This window comes from Zophobas morio, unplaced genomic scaffold (genome assembly GCF_036711695.1).
Source record: "Zophobas morio isolate AGI-343-1 ecotype UQ-CSIRO unplaced genomic scaffold, CSIRO_AGI_Zmor_V1 ptg000108l, whole genome shotgun sequence".
In the NCBI taxonomy this organism is placed as follows: Eukaryota; Metazoa; Arthropoda; class Insecta; order Coleoptera; family Tenebrionidae; genus Zophobas; species Zophobas morio.
In genome coordinates this window covers 2,214,599-2,231,964 of record NW_026972213.1, presented here as the reverse complement: position 1 = coordinate 2,231,964, position 17,366 = coordinate 2,214,599, and the positions used below count along the sequence as shown (strand labels likewise).

The following is a 17,366-nucleotide window of genomic DNA, read 5'->3' as shown; positions in this document are numbered from 1 at the left end:
GTAACTGCAACATGTAGTCACATTATATAGTGACTTTGCTGTAGCCAATAGTTGTAAGGGGTGTGGCAAATTAAGTAGATGTCACTTCGTGCTTATGGGAAATTCGCCACACCTTGAAAAGAGAGAATCTAGTGACCTTAATATCCACCCCAAGTGTTGCCATCTAATGTCAAAACGATGAATTCGTCGGTGACCAGTTGACGAATGACAAAATAACAACTGTCACTGTCAGTTTGACGTTTAGATAAACACCAATTATCGCTATTATCTCACAAATCAACAAATGAGTGTGCGTTCTTCTACTAATTTCCAGAAAAAATATGTTTGTACCCCAAAACGTGCCGCTTTTGTGAAAACCGCAAAATATGGTGTATAAAATGTAAGGTGCAATCTAACCTTAAAACTTAAAATCAAAAATCGATGGCCGTGACGTTTTCAGGACACGTATGTGATAAGATATTTGCAAAATTAAATTAAAAGTGATAAGAATGCGCCACAAACTTTTAATTTTTCTCTTCCTGTGTCTCCTGTGTTGTGAATTCTCAGAGGAAGATTTACAAGGACCTCCTGATAAAGCAAAAAGTGAAAATAAAGACGACGAAAAGACAGAAGGGGACTTCGTCTCGTCTGTCGAAGACGACGACGATGCTCCCGCTCTTAAAGTAGTACCTGCCCCAGACCTAACAAAAGAACGTGAACGTAGGAAAGGTAAGGTCACCGTACACGTGGAAATCAGGGATCGAGGTTTCAAATAAAAGCATTGTAGGTGACACAAATGCTAATGATGAAATTTCAGACGCCGTAGACCTTTTTATGCTTGACCAGGCTAAGGTCATTCAGAAAATGGTCCAAGAGATCGGCTTAAAAAATGTTGTGATTGAAGAGACTGATTTAGAGACGTCAGAGGTGGACGAATTACCGCCACCACCGGAGATTAAGCAGAAGAAAATGTCACCCACGGAGATTGAAGGAAGAGGGATTTATGAAGAAGCAGCTGCGCTTTTGAATAAAACAAGACCAGACAAGAAGCGCGCATATCAATTGTTGTTAGAAGCTTCTGAGAAGGGAGATATTGAAGCAAATGCTTTAGTTGCGTGGGCTAGGTTGTTTGGTTATCCTTTGGAGCAGAATTTAGAGGCCGCTAAAGCGATTTTTGTATCCTTATCTGACATTGGCCATGCTGATGGCCACACAGGTTTAGGTAAATTTCCATCAATTTAGTAAATATTGATTTAAACTGATTTTTTGGTAGCGTTTTTATATGCATCTGGATTAACTGTAAATGTTAGTCAAGCGAAAGCTTTAGTTCACTACACATTTGGAGCATTAGGAGGTAACACCTGGGCTCAAATGGTTTTAGGTTATCGTTACTGGTCAGGGATTACTGTTGCTCCTAGTTGTGAAAAAGCCTTAGACTTTTATAGACAAGTTGCAGATAAAGGTAGTACGGTTTGGTTACAGCATTAAAAAAAAAATATATTAAAAAAAATGTTTTTATAGTTAGTCAAGGAGTATCATTTGGTGGTGGTGCAGCCATACAAAGAATTAGACTTTTGGATGAATTAGAAAATGGATATACTTCAGGAATTTTAGATAATGATCTGATTGAATATTATCAGTTGTTGGCTGAGAAAGGTGACATACAGGCACAAGTTGGATTGGGACAGTTACACTACCAAGGAGGCAGGGGTGTAGACTTGGATTATCAAAAGGCCATGCATTACTTTACGCAAGCAGCTAATGCAGGAAACGCTATTGCTATGGCTTACTTGGGAAAAGTAATTTTTTATATTTTTTTCTCAGCGATAACCTAGAGAAGTATTATGATAGAATTGTTTTGATAAAAATGTCATTTAATATTTTATTTTTTGCAATAACGTGCCCGGGCACATCAAAAAATGAAAGTATTATCCATGTTAAAGAAAAACCATAATTCTTTGATTTTTCGGAATTATGGACAACCAAACATCTGTCCTTTTTTTTAAATATTACTAGAGTGCTACCCGTTACTAGTTTTTTTTTTCTGAAATGTGCAATTTTTGTTTAATTATTTTATAAGAAACAGAGTTAAAGTAGCCTTTGTTTTTAAAACTTCAGTTAGTATTTCTGATTGATGAATGATCACTAGGGATGTACCGACTGTAGGTCTGGCCGACTAACCGACTAGCCGATTGTTCGGCCAGTAAAAACCGACTAGTCGGCCGACTATTCGGCTTTGCTAAAACCGGTTTATAAATGGGACAGACAGTGTGTTTTTTTTCTATTTCTCTGACTACCTTAAAAAATTTGTTTTATTTTAATAAAAGTTCCTTTGTTTTCCAAAAAATGTGTTAAATTTGTATGGATAATTTTAACATTTTTTTTTTTTTTTTGTAGTAACTCAGTACAAAAATAAAGAATAACACAATTTAGGGCCAGTTTATACAATATTTTAACTGAGATTAAGTTGATCACGCGTTTAACAAGGCCATTAGCGACTTCTGATCGGCGTAGAATCGGTCACATGGTACTTTAACGCCGTGTTAAAAATTAAATCGCAATTACATATTTGATTGAGGTTCTGTAAACCGGGTTTAATTGTATTATATACTATTTTAATTTTAATAAAAAAAGCCGACCGATCGGCTGTTTAGCCGACCAGTCGCCGACTGCCAGCCGACGATGAAAAACGGCCGAATAGTCGGCTTATCCGACCGGTCGGCCACTAGTCGGTACATCCCTAATGATCACATAATTTTAGAGTAAAAATTAGTAAAAGCTCCCAATAATATGCATGGAAGGTAAAAAAATCTATTTTAGAACATAATTTTCTAAATCTAGCTTACTCCCAGGGAGAAAAAATAACTGAATTTCTGCTTTATTAGCTAGTTTGTTTAAAAATGAGATACCTATCCAAAAATAAGTCTAGTCGAATTTACAAAAAAAATTAGTTTCTTGAAAATTGCCAAAATAATGTTTGAATTTTGTACTCTTCTTACGTTATTGGTTATGATTTCATTAAATCAGAACAAAAAAAAAAAAGGATTTATTTAAAAAGTTTGAGATAACGGCCATATTTTTTTGAAGGTGAATAGAAAAAAATGTTAAAATTTTACCATATCATCGTTCATCAATTGTTTCGTATTCTACGAACTATACGTTAAAACATGTCAGTTAATCATTGTCAGAATGACCGTATTATAATTCTTCCCTCTAGCTATAAGGTAGGAGAAAAGAAAATTATTTTCATAAAATGGCATTTCGTTAAATTAAAACATGAAATACGAATATAGAGTTTGAAGTATGGCTCTAATTAATCGTAGCAAAATGCTAGTTTTTATAAAAAGTCAGCATTTTAGCTTTGCAAATTTAAAAATTATAAATGTCAATTTATGAGCTACATGGATTTGTATTAACAAAAGAGTAGCAGACAGTTCTGTTACCAACTACTGAATCTTTCTTTCGCATTTGGCCTCATGTGGTTTTATATCATCAGTGTGGGATTGTATATTGTATACCGGCAAATAGTCGACTTCCTTTTTCTATTACAATGCATTTTTCACATATAAGGGATTTTGCAATTACGAATGCAATAAGTATTCCTAAAAATATAACAAACTCATAAAAAACCATAAATGTCTCCGTCTGTCTGTCTGTCTGCCATGGGTCCGGATTTTTATTAGACAGATAATCTCCGAAATTGACTGAAAATTTGGCTAATCATACCTACCAACAATTTGTTGACGTCATCCCCAAAATTTACAGTAGTAAATATTATTTAAATTTAATAAAATAAGATACTCCTCCACATGTGGTCTATGAACCCATGTTGATTTTTGATCCTAGACAACCAAATTTTTTGAGAAAAAAATTAATTGCAACATCTTGCAACTTTGAAACTGGAAAACCGAATGCTCTAAAATTTTGCAAACGTTTTAAGGTTATCGTAAGCATGGTAAATCGTTAATCAAATTTTTTCGTTTATGTTTCTAAAACAATAATGACATCATTTTACAATTTTGCCGAATTCTTTAATTTATATTTACCAAATAACTAATCGGAATAACTCAGATTTAAAGATTGGATTATCGGACGTTGTAGATGAAATTTCTAAATTGAAATCAGTAGAAAATAAACACATTTTTTTTTCATCAATTTTACAGTACTGTATCATTTTTTAAAGCATTTTAAGGTTATTTTTAAAAAGTTGTGGATTTCTAAAAATTTTGACCATGATTCCAGCGGATCCATACAGAAACCGCTGACTGAGATTTTTACAAAAAAAAAAAATTCAACATGAAATTGGCTTGTTTTCTTAAAAAAATGATAAAGCACCTTATAATAAATTAAAAAACAAAATGTGGGGTGAAACGTACCACCGTATATTTAATTTTATAGGATCGCATACTTCTGCATGTGTGATTCATGAATCTGTGTCGAGTTTTCGCCTTAGACATCCAGATTTTTGCGAAAAAAATAAAAATTGTTTAACAATATTTTACTACTTAACTTTGAAATTGTAAAACCGAATGCTCTGAAAACTTGCAAGCTTTTTTCGTTTATGACGTACTAAAAAATGATGACATCATTTTATAATTTTGTAGAACAAATGTTCCTTCAATTTTATGGAATTACATACACCATGTATGTGTAATTTAGAATCTGCGTTCAGTTTTTACCCTAGACATCGAGATATTTGGGAAAAAATTCAAAATTGTGAATTACAATTATTTAACTTTCAAATTGCAAAAGCAAATGTACTAAAATATTGCAAACGTTTTAAGGTTATATGAAAGATGATAAATCGTTAATCAAAATTTGTTCGTTTAAGGTCTTCCCAAAAAATTATCACGTCATCTTAGAAATTTACCGAACAAATGTTCTTTAAACTTTATAAAATAACATATTCTTGTATGAGTGATTTATGAATCCGTGTTGAGTTTTTACCTTTAGCATCCAGATTTTTGGAAAAAAATCAACATTGTATAACAATATTTTACAATTAAACTTTGAAATTGCAAAAATATTTTAATATTATGAAATATCGTAAATGGTTTGCCGTTTTGCCCAATGTCTTCAAATTTATGAGTGTTTTTGGGAAAAAACTGATTATGAATTAATCGATCAATCCCTTCCTCTGCGCTGATGATACAAAATCAACCAAATTTAATTTTCTTTTAACCGCTAATGCCTGTAATCTGAACGTGCTAATAGTGGAATTCGAAGTTAAACATATACTGTCTACATTTTTTTCCGCTAGTTATCTGCTTTAAATATATTTCATATTTAAAGGCGCAGGGGCTGCAGGTATGTGAATTACGCCACTTTATAGAGATTAATATTTGTCGAATTATACTTCAAGGGCGGGGGAAGGTCTGTGAAAGTAACCTTCCACATTTTTTTTATTAAGTTTGTTTTTCTTGATAGCGTCATCAAAATTTCAAAAAGAACACCATTTTTTCAAAACGCCAATGTCGCCGCCAAAACTGAAAATAATAGTAATAATAATACGCAAACGACGTCTGTATATAATACCCCACTTTGTAAGTTTCCCGGTGGACCCCCATGTCTTCAATCCGACAATGTATATCATATAAAATTTGTGTACACACTGTTTTCATTCAGTCACGCAACAATTTTACTTTTCCCAGATCTACCTCGATGGAAGCGACGAAGTAAAAGCCGACAATGACACAGCTTTCAAATACTTCAAAAAAGCATCAGACTTGAACAACCCCGTGGGTCTAAGCGGGTTAGGTCTGATGTACTTGTACGGCCGCGGAGTCGAAAAAGACTACACCAAAGCCTACAAATATTTCTTAGCTGCAGCGGACCAAGGCTGGGTGGACGGCCAACTTCAACTGGGTAACATGTATTTCAGCGGTCTTGGAGTTCGAAAAGACTACAAACTAGCCAACAAATATTTCTCTTTGGCTTCCCAATCCGGCCATGTGCTAGCTTATTACAACCTAGGTCAAATGCATGCTCAAGGGACCGGAATGTTACGGTCGTGCCCCACCGCTGTCGAATTGTTTAAAAATGTAGCCGAAAGAGGACGCTGGGGTGAAATTTTGATGCAAGTAAATGAACCGTGTGAGACAAAAACGAGGATTTTTTGAGAACGTGTGCTTTCAGGCTCATTCAGACTATAACGAGAACAGATTCAATGAGGCATTTGTCCAGTACGCACTGTTGGCGGAATTGGGATATGAAGTTGCTCAAAGCAATGCCGCATTCTTGCTGGACAGGAGCGAAGTGCCGATGTTTAGTACTCAGGAGTCGCTTTCAAGAGCTTTGCTGTACTGGGGGCGTGCTGCAGCTCAAGGATATTCGGCAGCACAAGTAATTCACGATTTTGGAAAATTTTATTGGTTTTAGTTGGTCTAAACACGTGGGTTTTGATAACGTTTAAGTAGATTTTATTAAAGTCTGTGCTGTGTATGTAGAATATTTGTGTCAGTTCCACGAACTTATATTATTTTCATAAACTTATGCAAGTAATTAAAATGAATTACTGTTGGCTATCAGACCAGTTTTATAACTGGCACAATTAATTCAGTAGTATATCACATATAGTAACATAAAGTAATTAGTCAAAGGTCGTGGTCACAGGCTATATTAGCATAGTTTTGCCTCAAAGTGACCCCAGTAGTACTATCCAAAGGTCCAATGCAAGGCCAATTACAATTTGTTTATTTGCACAACCAGTAAATAAGTATTACATGCGCCACAGTTTAAATCAATATCGGTTACAAGATCATTACAACCCGTAAATGCCGATATAAAATATCAGAAAAACACGTTTTAATCAACATAAACACATATGTATAACGCATGTATTTCAATTTTAAAATTGTAGGTAAAAATGGGGGATTACCATTACTACGGTTTAGGAACACCTGTAGACTACGAAACTGCCGCAAGCCATTATCGACTAGCTTCCGAACAGCAACATAACGCTCAAGCGATGTTCAACTTGGGTTATATGCATGAGCAGGGACTTGGAATGGCTAAAGATGTTCATTTAGCTAAGAGGTGTTACGATTTGGCGGCTGAGACAAGCGCTGACGCAAAAGTTCCTGTTGCTTTGGCACTATTTAAACTTAACTTGATGTTTAGCTTAAACAGTTTACGGGAGGTATTTCGATTCTGATGAGCGAGTACAGAGTTTTTACTGATTTTGTTTCCAGAGTCATTTGTCCAGTTTGTTTGATTTTAATGAAATGTTTGGATCCAACTGGGACTTGTACTTGATTACAACTCTTACTGCGATATTAGCTGCTATCGTATACTTCAGAAGACCTCAAGCTCCTCCTCAAGCTTAACAGTGTTTTGTATACATTTTTTATGAACTGTCCACGTTATAGTTGAAAAATAAATGTTAACAAAAGTTGTTTTTTTTTTCATTTTTAACAAATATGAAACTGGTGGGTTGATACTCCGTTGATATACGATAATACAATTATTATAACTGTCAGTTATACATATTGAATAAATTCGGCCCATTATTACACTCCTTAGCTCTTGAATACATAAGTTTCGCAAATTTGGTGGAATCAGTAAACAGTTTGTAGGTTGTATCGCCATATTTTAAAAATTACGAAAATACATTATTTCGAAACGAAAAACAAATTATTCACGTCTCAAGCAGATTAGCAAATACCTTTTTTACAAATCAACCACATTAAATTCGTGATAAAAATAATTAAACAAAAGAATTTTATCAACGAATCGTAGCACTGGCAGAAAAAAATCAGTTGTGAAACCGCAAACTTCAGAGAACATTTGACTCAAATAACGAACAAGAAAAAAATTTAATCCAAACTCCTGTATATAGTAGAGTCGTATGTATTTACAACCGTGATTTACATATTATCAGACATTCATCGAAAGTTGTTAGGTAAGAGTTTTATTAATAAAAAAAATTCGGTACAAAAAATGAATAAATATTTAAAAATTTAAATGAATCTGGAAAATCATCATGAATTCATGACTGGAAACTGGAAATGGTGAAACGTCAATTTATGAAAATAAAAAATAAAACGACGTGTAAATACAAGCTCATCGTTGATAAGTGCATCAAAATTTTGTTTAAAAGCCCTATGACACGATGCAAGCACCACAAAATTGAAAGAGAATTTTAATTTTTCAAACTTTCGAATATACTTTGTTGTAAATATATCTCAAGCCTTGCTTTGTGGTATTTAATCAATGCATTGTGTCGGCCGGGCCAACAATGAATTTTAAAACACACCTATTCAAATTAAACTTAAAATTCGTAATATGACCACTCTGTATACCAAAATTATGTTTGATCACTCTGTATCCGCTGCTGATGTCATTTCTATGCGTAAGCGTAGCGTAACCCAGTTCCTCCTCCTAATCCTAACCACAACTTTCTAAGTGGGAGAATGTGGGTCGACGTCGTTTATTTAACACCAGTCGCAGAAGAAAGTAATCGAAGAAAATGAATGCAAACAGGTGACAATCAATACAAAAGTGTAACAATTTTGCTAAAATTCCAGAAATTAAAAAGCATGTTCGCGAGGGTCACATTTTACCCTACCCTGTTCTATAATGTGATTATGGAAAAAATTTCATCGCGAAGATGGTTTGACAGGATCGACGACAATGTAATTTTGGGAGCTCTACCTTTTCCAAGTATCACAGAACAGGTAAAGTACAATTTTCAAGCTTTTTTCAGTAAAAGTCTTGGTTTCTTGAAGCTTTCATTGTGACTGTGAACACTGCACAGCTTAAGGTACCTATTGATATGATAAGCATGCGAAAAAGACCTTGAACCAGAAAATGTTCCTCTTGAACCTTGACCAAGAATTGTTTTTGTGTCATTGAACTTAAGGAAACGTTTGAAAATTTATCAGTTTAGTAAATTGAAGCGAATTATGATTATGGGTGACTGACAATGTCCGCCCAACCAGCGCCCTACTTCCTTCTTTATTCAAGCTTGACCTGTTAAAATGGACGTGATTTTAAAAAAATTTTGAATCAGATTTTTGCATGAAATAAAATACACTCCTCACAAAAGGTTTTTGCATATTCATTGAAGATTTAAAATGTCAGACAAAGTGTGTGATATTTAAAATAATTGTAATCTGTAACTCTTTTTTTAAGATTAAATAACCCAAAGTGCATGAAATTGGTTGTCATTTATTATTATAATGTACGTTTGAATAGTTTATGGATTTTTGAAAAATGAACTTTTTTAATTGTGGTGTATACGATAATATGTTACACATCGTGATTCAGGAGTTTACGTGAAAGAAAACAAATTATGATACAGTTCGTGCGATTTGAAATTCAGTAGTATACGAACGCAAATTATTTTTTCCACGTGAAAAAATGTGTCCATAAACCATTAGAACATATTATTTCAAAAATAGAGTCCAGAACAAAATTTGCCCCAAATTATTGATTGATTACACAGCGAAATATAACTTTTAATTTCCCTTTTAAATAATATTGTTTTTTTTACGTATTTATGTATGCCGAATTAAAATATAACTCTAGTTTTTTTGTAGCACATCGAGATTTATTTTTATGCAGGCCTAAATATTCATAGTTTTTCAAACAATTTTTATGAAAAAATAAAATAAAATTGAATGTTTATTTATTAAATGAACTAAATTAGTTATAAACAAAACTTAAAAAGACAAATAAATCAAGAAGCTTCTTTTTTTCTTTCTTCAAAGCTCTGATTTAAGCGTTTTCTCTTGTATTCACGATAGGATATGTTATTGCTGTTACATTTTTCGCATTATATCATTTTATATTTGAACAGTAAAAGTAACAATCGTCTGTATGATTTTGTGGCTCCATCCAAATCATTGGTGTCAGCAAACTTATCTGAAGAATTAACCCATTTCCGAGAAGACATTAGTAATTTTTGTTTAAATTCAGGGTAGTAAGCGCATAGTCGACACAAATAGCTCTTACTAAGCTGAACACGAAATGAAATATCAACACCATTATCGATACAGATTATTACCACAAAATCTAGAAGTTAATTTTTATAGTACTAAGAACAAAACTGAAAAAAATATTTTTTGCAGAAACTGTACGTGATAGAAATTTTTGCAATTTTTTTTATACATGAGTATCTAAGACCTACCAAAATTACTACTTGATTTTGTTGGGGGAAAACCATCGCAGGCCTGTGTTATTAAGATTAATAAAGAACAAGAATTTAACATTATTATTTAACAGTTATTTTATTGTAGTTGTTGTTGATGCTGAAATTATAACACTTACATAATTTGATATACTGGATTTGTGGTATTTAAAACATTTAGATAGTATTTATGCAATTAATGTCAGTCTGTCATAAGTGCACTACTCTAATACACCTTATGAGTTATTATTTAAACTACAGCCTACTATGCCAGACATCAGCTTTTTACTTACTAAGCATAAGCTAGGAAAGTACTGCAATAGATGAGTCTATTTCAAGAAAGGCTAACCCCATGCTAGAATATGAAATAAATTGATGTTCCTTATTTGTCACTTGTTGAGGGTTTTATTGGACAAATAATCTCCGAAATTGCTAGACTAATTGGTGTAAAATTTTAAATATATTTTAAGAATGTCATATACAGGGTGTCCCAGAATTCGCGCCATTCCCGTGAATGACATGTTCCCTGTCCCGAACTGTGCCGTAATTCGCAAAAAGAATTGTCCAGGCTTTAACCGTGTGAGAACTGGAAGGCGATTAAGTTGACCAATAGAGAGGCTGCTTTTATATCCGAACGTTTCTATGTTCAAAGTTACCTATGCCAAGAACAAAAAATCGGGTAATACTAAAGTTGAATGAATTTTTTTCGAATCCCCCTCCGTCAACAAAAGGAAACAGAAGTGTGGTTATAAATTTAATCATTTTGACAATTGTTTGTCATATACTGTCACGAAGTTCATCACTTACCTGAAGAGACGCTTCTGCGCCAAAGATGACTGGTTAATGTAGACAAAGACGTCAAGGTTTAGTTTAAGGCAAGTAGCATGGGACAGAAGTTATTTCTGCTGCCATTCTAGTTAAATTGTGTTTAACTGGGCTGGACATGCCATAAGAGAAGCTGTTTCATTTCATCGTAGGCAAATAATACATTTATTACTATTCTACATAGTGTAGATACCGAAGAGCAGGTATTAGAAGTCATTTTCTTAGAGCCCCGTGAATAATGTGTTGTTCTTTTAAATGAAAATTAGTACATTTACAGAATTCACTGTGCATCGTGTCCCTGATATTAAATTTATCGTTATTTCTAAAAAAGAGTACCACATGTCCATTCAAAGAACGTTATTAAGAGTACTAAAACATAAATATCGCTTTTGATTAATCGGTGCTTATAATTTTCAATAAACAGTAGGTACCAATTTTTACTGAACAGCTTTGTTGTTGATACCTAATCTAAGCAACGAAAAAGAGACGAGACTCCACTTCTCTGGTGTATTGAGATCATAGGTATCTGCTGTGGTGTCAATCATGTGGGGGAGATATTGAAAACGGACACTTATTCAAGAATAATATTGATGTTGCACATGATGATTTAAAATAGTTTCTTTAAAGTTCTGAGTATTTTCTAGAGATTGAAAAGATACGAATAAAAAATGTGACATAAATCGTGTTTTTTTTTTTTTATTTAATAATAATACAAATTAAACAGGCAACACGAATTAAGCCAACAACGAACTTAATATACGAAAAGTCCTGATATAACACATCAAACTGGACGTAAACGTATTAGAGAATGTGTTCAAAAATTTCAGTTGACCGGCCATAATTTGACATTATTTTGTCAACTTGTCAAGACAATTTTGAAGCACTGTAGGAAAAAAATGTCGATTTCAAATGAAGAATATTTGGAAATGATGTTAATTTATGGAGAGTGCAATCGCAATGCAGCCGCTGCTGTACGCGAATATACAGGTCGTTTCCCCAATCGTCGGCACCCACACCAACATGTGTTTCACCGATTGTTACATCGAGCAAGAGAAGAAGGATCTTTTCAGCCTAGTCGGAAAGGCCGTGCTGGTGCTCCACGGAATGTACGTGTAGGTTCTGAAGAGCAAGTGTTAGAAAACATGGAAGCGGATCCTAGGAGAAGTGTCCGCTGCGTAGCGCAAATGAGTGGATGCTCAAGATCGACCACTCATCGTATCCTTCAAGAGAGAAGACTGCATCCTTACCATTACACGAGAGTGCAGCATCTGCGACCAACCGATTACCCGCGACGAGTACATTTTGCTCAATGGTTACTGCGACAAAATGAACTAAATCCTGATTTTTCACGGCGCATTCTTTTCACCGACGAATGTTCATTTTCCCAAGAAGGAATGTTTAATACACACAATTGGCATTTCTGGGCACACGAAAATCCACATCTCACTAGGGTGAGAGCATATCAGGAGCGATTTACTATTAATCTATGAGCTGGAATCATTGGTACTACTGTGGTAAAAATTTTAATGCATCTGATAAAATTATCACTAAACTCCGTTCCTGGTTTTTTAGGTGGGGCCGTTTGTGTTACCTGGAATCAAATCAAAAATTAGGTATATAGAGAACCTCTAGCTACGTTAGAAGAACTGGAAGAGAGACTGTACGAAGCCTACGCTACAGTTACTCCTGAGATGTTAAATAATACACAACACAACATGATTCGACGAGCTAGAACTTACATTGAAGTTAATGGTGGTCATTTTGAGCACACTCTTTAATAACGTTACAGTACAACGATTCCAGCCCATAGATTAATGGTATTGCTCTTGATATGCTCTCACGTTAGCGAAATGTGGATTTTCGTTTGCCCAGAAGTGCCAATTGTGCACATTAAATATTCCTTTTCGGTAAAATGACCATTCGTCGGCGAAAAGAATGTGCCGTGAAAAATCAGGATTTAGGTCATTTTGTCGCATTAACCATTGAGCAACATGCATTCGTCGCGCAGTCGGCTCGTCGCAGATGCTGCACATTCGTCAATAGTAAGGATGCAGATTTTTGTCTGTAAGGATACGATGCATGATCGATCTTGAGCATCAATTCATTTGTGCCACTTGGTCTTCACCGTCTACGCATATAATCCGTGGAGCCCCAGGAAGGCCTTTCCGAATAGGCTGAAAAGATCCATCTTGTTTTGCTGGATGCAACAAACGACGAAACACATGCTGGTCAAGGAGCCGATGATTGGGGAAAAGACCTGTATATTCGCTCACAGCAGTGGCTGCAGAGCGTTTACATTCTCCATAAATTAACATCATTTCCAAATATTCTTTATACTAGTATGAATAAGACATCAATAACTTAGTGGTATTGGTACTGATTTGTTTATAGTTTGTATTGTTCTTAAAAAAAAATTCAACTAAACGATTTTTGTTATAATTTTTATTCGTATCTTTTCAATCTCTAGAAAATACTCAGAACTTTAAAGAAACTATTTTAAATCATCATGTGCAACATCAATATTATTCTTGAATAAGTCTCCGTTTTCAGTATCTCCCCCACATGATTGACACCACAGCAGATACCTATGATCTCAATACACCAGAGAAGTGGAGTCTCGTCTCTTTTTTCGTTGCTTAGATTAGGTATCAACAACAATAAAGTTGTTCAGTAAAAATTGATACCTACTGTTTATTGAAAATTATAAGCACCGATTAATCAAAAGCGATATTTATGTTTTAGTACTCTTAATAACGTTCTTTGAATGGACATGTGGTACTCTTTTTTAGAAATAACGATAAACTTAATATCAGGGACATGATGCATAGTGAATTCTGAAAATGTACTAATTTTCATTTAAAAGAACAACACATTATTCACGGGGCTCTAAGACAATGACTTCTAATACCTGCTCTTCGGTATCTACACTATGTAGAATAGTAATAAGTGTATTATTTGCCTACGATGAAATGAAACAGCTTCTCTTATGACATGTCCAGCCCAGTTAAACACAATTTAACTAGAATGGCAGCAGAAATAACTTCTGTCCCATGCTACTTGCCTTAAAGTAAACCTTGACGTCTCTGTGTACATTAATCAGTCATCTTTGGCGCAGAAGCGTCTCTTCAGGGCAGTGATGAACTTCGTGACAGTTTATGACAAACAATTGTCAAAATGATTAAATTTATAACCACACTTCTGTTTCCTTTTGTTGACGGAGGGGGATTCGAAAAAAATTCATTCAACTTTAGTATTACCCGATTTTTTGTTCTTGGCATAGGTAACTTTGAACATAGAAACGTTCGGATATAAAAGCAGCCTCTCTATTGGTCAACTTAATCGCCTTCCAGTTCTCACACGGTTAAAGCCTGGACAATTCTTTTTGCGAATTACGGCACAGTTCGGGACAGGGAACATGTCATTCACGGGAATGGCGCGAATTCTGGGACACCCTGTATATAGATAGTAAACCGCTAGCTAACCAGAATTTTACAAATCAATTTAAAAACTACAAAACCACTTGCTGTGAAATTATGTACAACGATTAAGGCTACGATAATGTGGTAAATCGCAAATCAGAATTCATTATTTTCCAAAATTTTGTTAAGTAAATCTCCTTTGAAAATTTATGTGTAGTTTAATAATCATGTGTATACATTTTTAGTGACACGTATACGGATTCTCGTACAAAAGGTAAAATTAGTAAAGCTTTGTCTTAGAATTTACAAAACTACTTTTTTTAATGTTGTTAGGTACTGAGATTTGGTTTAATGATTGATTGTATAATAAAACGATTAAAATTTATTTGTTCATCGCAAAAATGTTTGTTAAAAAATGTGTTTCGAGTTGCAGCGTTATTTGCGCTCTAGTAATATATGTATTTTTGTTTGTTGGGATTGTTATTCATTAGTATTACATATTGCACTTACCATAATTATTAATGTATTTATTTATTCCCACTAAAAAGTTGATAACATCCTAAAATTTCACAGAATTCATGTACTTTAAAAAATCTGTTTGAGAAAAAATCGGCATCGGGTGACATAAAAAAATATGTATAAACCGCACATCATCTGAAGAACATGTTATGTAATTTTCCCGATTATGGGAATGCAGCATTATAATTAATCTCACATGTACCTAGATACTATAAAATTAACATATTACGTTGAACGGGTGAATAAAATCGGCGTGGGTTAAACTCAACAATGTTTTTCTTAATAACTCGAATTACACGACTCACTATTACACAGCGATTTTGTACAAAATAATTCCGGCGCAACTCGACTGTACTCTCGCGGACTCGATTCACTGAATAATCTTCGTTCCCGACGGTGGCCTCTATTTAAACCTATACGTTCATCTCGATGGTTCGAGAACGCCGCTCGTCAGAATGTGTTTCTCTTTCCGTTTCTTAAAAGTAGAATATCCTATTCTACTTAAAAAAAAAATAGAGAAAAAAGCAGTTCTTAAAAAGTTTAAATAAATTTTGTTATTACTAAACCTATTTGTCCATTTGATAATGAGAATTAATACGGTTTGTTATCATTGAGTAATATTGTTTTTTTTTTTTAATTACGTATCTAAATATAACATTATTTTTAAAATATTAACTACCTATTTTGATATAATCAACATTTATTAAAAGCAACTTTTTTTAAATTTCGTTTCTAGTCAAGCTAGTTATATTTGGAATCTTCACTTAAAAACGAGACTTTATACTGACTTCATAAAAACAACACTTAGCAGGTTTCTTTTTAACGTAATAACTAATCAAGTTATTTTACAGCTTTTAAACGAGGAAAATGTCAAAGGAGTCGTTTCAATGAATGAATGCTATGAATTATGTTTGGCAGTCAAGGCAAAGGTTTGTATTTTTTTTAGCTTTTTTTATTAACTGATGCTTTTCATGCAGAAGTGGAAAGCGTATGGCGTTGATTTTTTACAACTGGCCACCACAGACATATTTGTTACTCCATCTCAGCAGAAACTAAGAGAGGGAGTAGACTTTATTTTTAAAACTATTAATAAGGAAGTAGATTCCAGTGAGCTGCAAAAACTAGGGTTGCAAAAACCAGAGCTGAAAAAAGCAGAGCTGGAAAAACCAGAGCTGGAAAAATCAGAGCTGGAAAAACCAGAGCCGAAAAAACCAACAGTTTATGTACACTGTAAAGCTGGTAGAACCCGAAGCGCCACGTTAGTTGGATGTTATTTGATACAGGTATACAGTTGAATAAAATGAATGCATTAATTGATCTGTTTGTAACTACAGAGATATAGTTGGACACCTGAACAAGCATTGATCCACATGCAGATTAAGAGACCACATATCTTACTACATACCAGGCAATTAGAAGCTTTAAAAATATTTTATGAACAAAACATTCCCAAACTTTAAGACAATAATTATAGTTAATTTATTGACAATACTGTTATGTCAAAGTGTTTTCATAAATAATTTTTAAATTTATTGTAACATGGTTTATGAAAATTTCATGAAATAGAGAAGTAAAGTGTTGTTTATTTCTTTTCACTTCCTGAGGAATCAGCCGTCTTTTCCTTTCCAGAACCTTTAATGGCCCAAAACTGCCTAATCGTTTGACCAATACCATCTTCATTAACGTTGTAATAAATAAGACCACCCAAAGTTGTTGCAGAAATGATGTACAGCAAAAAAAGTGCTAGTTTTGCTAAAACATTACCAACAACAATAGGACGTGCATAATCAATAACCACTGCTTCCAGTCCCCTACAAAAAAAAATCAAACTTTGATAATTTCATTTTTCAGTTCATACCAGTGAAAGTGTGCCACTGCTGCAACTGCGAGTAAATTATCCAAAATAAAATGAGGGCTTGCGATTGCTGCAGGTACTAGGACTAACAAACTCACAGAAAGGGCTTTTTCTATTGGCCATAATCTGCTGTGGTCTCCAGACATCATCCTTGCCTGAGGAGCGATTAAAATTTTGCCATGTGGTACAAATAAACCGAGATTCAAATTGCTATTCTTATTAAATGTTGCATAGTTAGGGCATAAAGATGATGAGAAATTTCTGTTGACTGCTACTGACGCAGGTTTAAAAAAAAATCGTGGTAGGGCTCCGGCTGCAAAAATGAGTGGTTATGTAATGGACTTCTTTTTGTTTTGGAAAAAACGTACCTTGCACTCTCGAAGCGTTGCGTAAAATTGAAGCTAAGGCCATCTCCGAAGAACTACCAACTCCTTTATTTTCCAAATGCCACAATTTTCCAAAAATTTTCTTCGTTTGTCAAAATTCTAGAACGTCAAATTTAAGTTCTGTGAAGTGAAATGTCAGAAGGGATTAAAGAGACCGCTGTGTTTATTTCTTTCGGTTATTTTAGTCAATAATTACGTATTAAATGTTTTTCACGCATTTGATCCTGTTTAATTTAAATATTTGTATGTAACTA

The 17,366-nt window shown here is 34.0% G+C and overlaps 3 protein-coding genes across 7 annotated transcripts; 2 read left to right on the top strand and 1 right to left on the bottom strand.

The window, feature by feature from the left end:
- Nucleotides 1-197: 197 nt before the first annotated feature.
- Nucleotides 198-7,372, top strand: LOC135144542 (protein sel-1 homolog 1). Of its 3 annotated transcripts, XM_064076562.1 has the most exons (9): nucleotides 199-379; nucleotides 440-744; nucleotides 797-1,201; nucleotides 1,253-1,441; nucleotides 1,501-1,778; nucleotides 5,631-6,059; nucleotides 6,115-6,321; nucleotides 6,839-7,117; nucleotides 7,170-7,372. In XM_064076562.1, exons 2-9 carry the CDS (start codon nucleotides 489-491, stop codon nucleotides 7,302-7,304), a joined length of 2,178 nt encoding a protein of 725 aa, XP_063932632.1. In that variant the 5' UTR covers nucleotides 199-379; nucleotides 440-488; the 3' UTR covers nucleotides 7,305-7,372. The 3 variants fall into 3 exon arrangements, with proteins under 3 accessions (XP_063932634.1, XP_063932633.1, XP_063932632.1); XM_064076564.1 differs by having other exon boundaries at nucleotides 198-708; XM_064076563.1 differs by having other exon boundaries at nucleotides 198-708; nucleotides 767-1,201.
- Nucleotides 7,373-8,330: 958 nt separating this feature from the next.
- Nucleotides 8,331-16,451, top strand: LOC135144845 (phosphatidylglycerophosphatase and protein-tyrosine phosphatase 1). 3 transcript variants are annotated; one of them, XM_064076974.1, is made up of 5 exons: nucleotides 8,334-8,460; nucleotides 8,516-8,654; nucleotides 15,723-15,800; nucleotides 15,849-16,154; nucleotides 16,206-16,451. In XM_064076974.1, exons 1-5 carry the CDS (start codon nucleotides 8,447-8,449, stop codon nucleotides 16,329-16,331), a joined length of 663 nt encoding a protein of 220 aa, XP_063933044.1. In that variant the 5' UTR covers nucleotides 8,334-8,446; the 3' UTR covers nucleotides 16,332-16,451. The 3 variants fall into 3 exon arrangements, with proteins under 3 accessions (XP_063933043.1, XP_063933041.1, XP_063933044.1); XM_064076973.1 differs by having other exon boundaries at nucleotides 8,331-8,654; nucleotides 15,723-15,794; XM_064076971.1 differs by having other exon boundaries at nucleotides 8,333-8,654.
- Nucleotides 16,327-17,241, bottom strand: LOC135144846 (succinate dehydrogenase [ubiquinone] cytochrome b small subunit, mitochondrial). The gene is made up of 3 exons (XM_064076975.1): nucleotides 17,095-17,241; nucleotides 16,730-17,039; nucleotides 16,327-16,682 (listed from the first exon to the last, which is right to left on the bottom strand). Exons 1-3 carry the CDS (start codon nucleotides 17,135-17,137, stop codon nucleotides 16,454-16,456), a joined length of 582 nt encoding a protein of 193 aa, XP_063933045.1. The 5' UTR covers nucleotides 17,138-17,241; the 3' UTR covers nucleotides 16,327-16,453.
- Between the last annotated feature and the right edge of the window lie 125 nt (nucleotides 17,242-17,366).

What these genes read in the sequence shown, in the direction of transcription:
- LOC135144542 (XM_064076562.1), top strand. Translation starts at nt 489, where the DNA reads ATGCGCCACAAACTTTTAATTTTTCTCTTCCTGTGTCTCCTGTGTTGT. An exon ending in TGATGGCCACACAGGTTTAG is followed by an intron (nt 1,202 to 1,252) that starts GTAAATTTCCAT and finishes ATTTTTTGGTAG; the next exon opens with CGTTTTTATATGCATCTGGA. An exon ending in TAGACAAGTTGCAGATAAAG is followed by an intron (nt 1,442 to 1,500) that starts GTAGTACGGTTT and finishes ATGTTTTTATAG; the next exon opens with TTAGTCAAGGAGTATCATTT.
- LOC135144845 (XM_064076971.1), top strand. Translation starts at nt 8,451, where the DNA reads ATGCAAACAGGTGACAATCAATACAAAAGTGTAACAATTTTGCTAAAA. An exon ending in TTCCAAGTATCACAGAACAG is followed by an intron (nt 8,655 to 15,722) that starts GTAAAGTACAAT and finishes GTTATTTTACAG; the next exon opens with CTTTTAAACGAGGAAAATGT. An exon ending in GTTTGGCAGTCAAGGCAAAG is followed by an intron (nt 15,801 to 15,848) that starts GTTTGTATTTTT and finishes CTTTTCATGCAG; the next exon opens with AAGTGGAAAGCGTATGGCGT.
- LOC135144846 (XM_064076975.1), bottom strand. Translation starts at nt 17,137, where the DNA reads ATGGCCTTAGCTTCAATTTTACGCAACGCTTCGAGAGTGCAAG. An exon ending in CAACGCTTCGAGAGTGCAAG is followed by an intron (nt 17,040 to 17,094) that starts GTACGTTTTTTC and finishes TCATTTTTGCAG; the next exon opens with CCGGAGCCCTACCACGATTT. An exon ending in GCAGTGGCACACTTTCACTG is followed by an intron (nt 16,683 to 16,729) that starts GTATGAACTGAA and finishes TTTTTTTTGTAG; the next exon opens with GGGACTGGAAGCAGTGGTTA.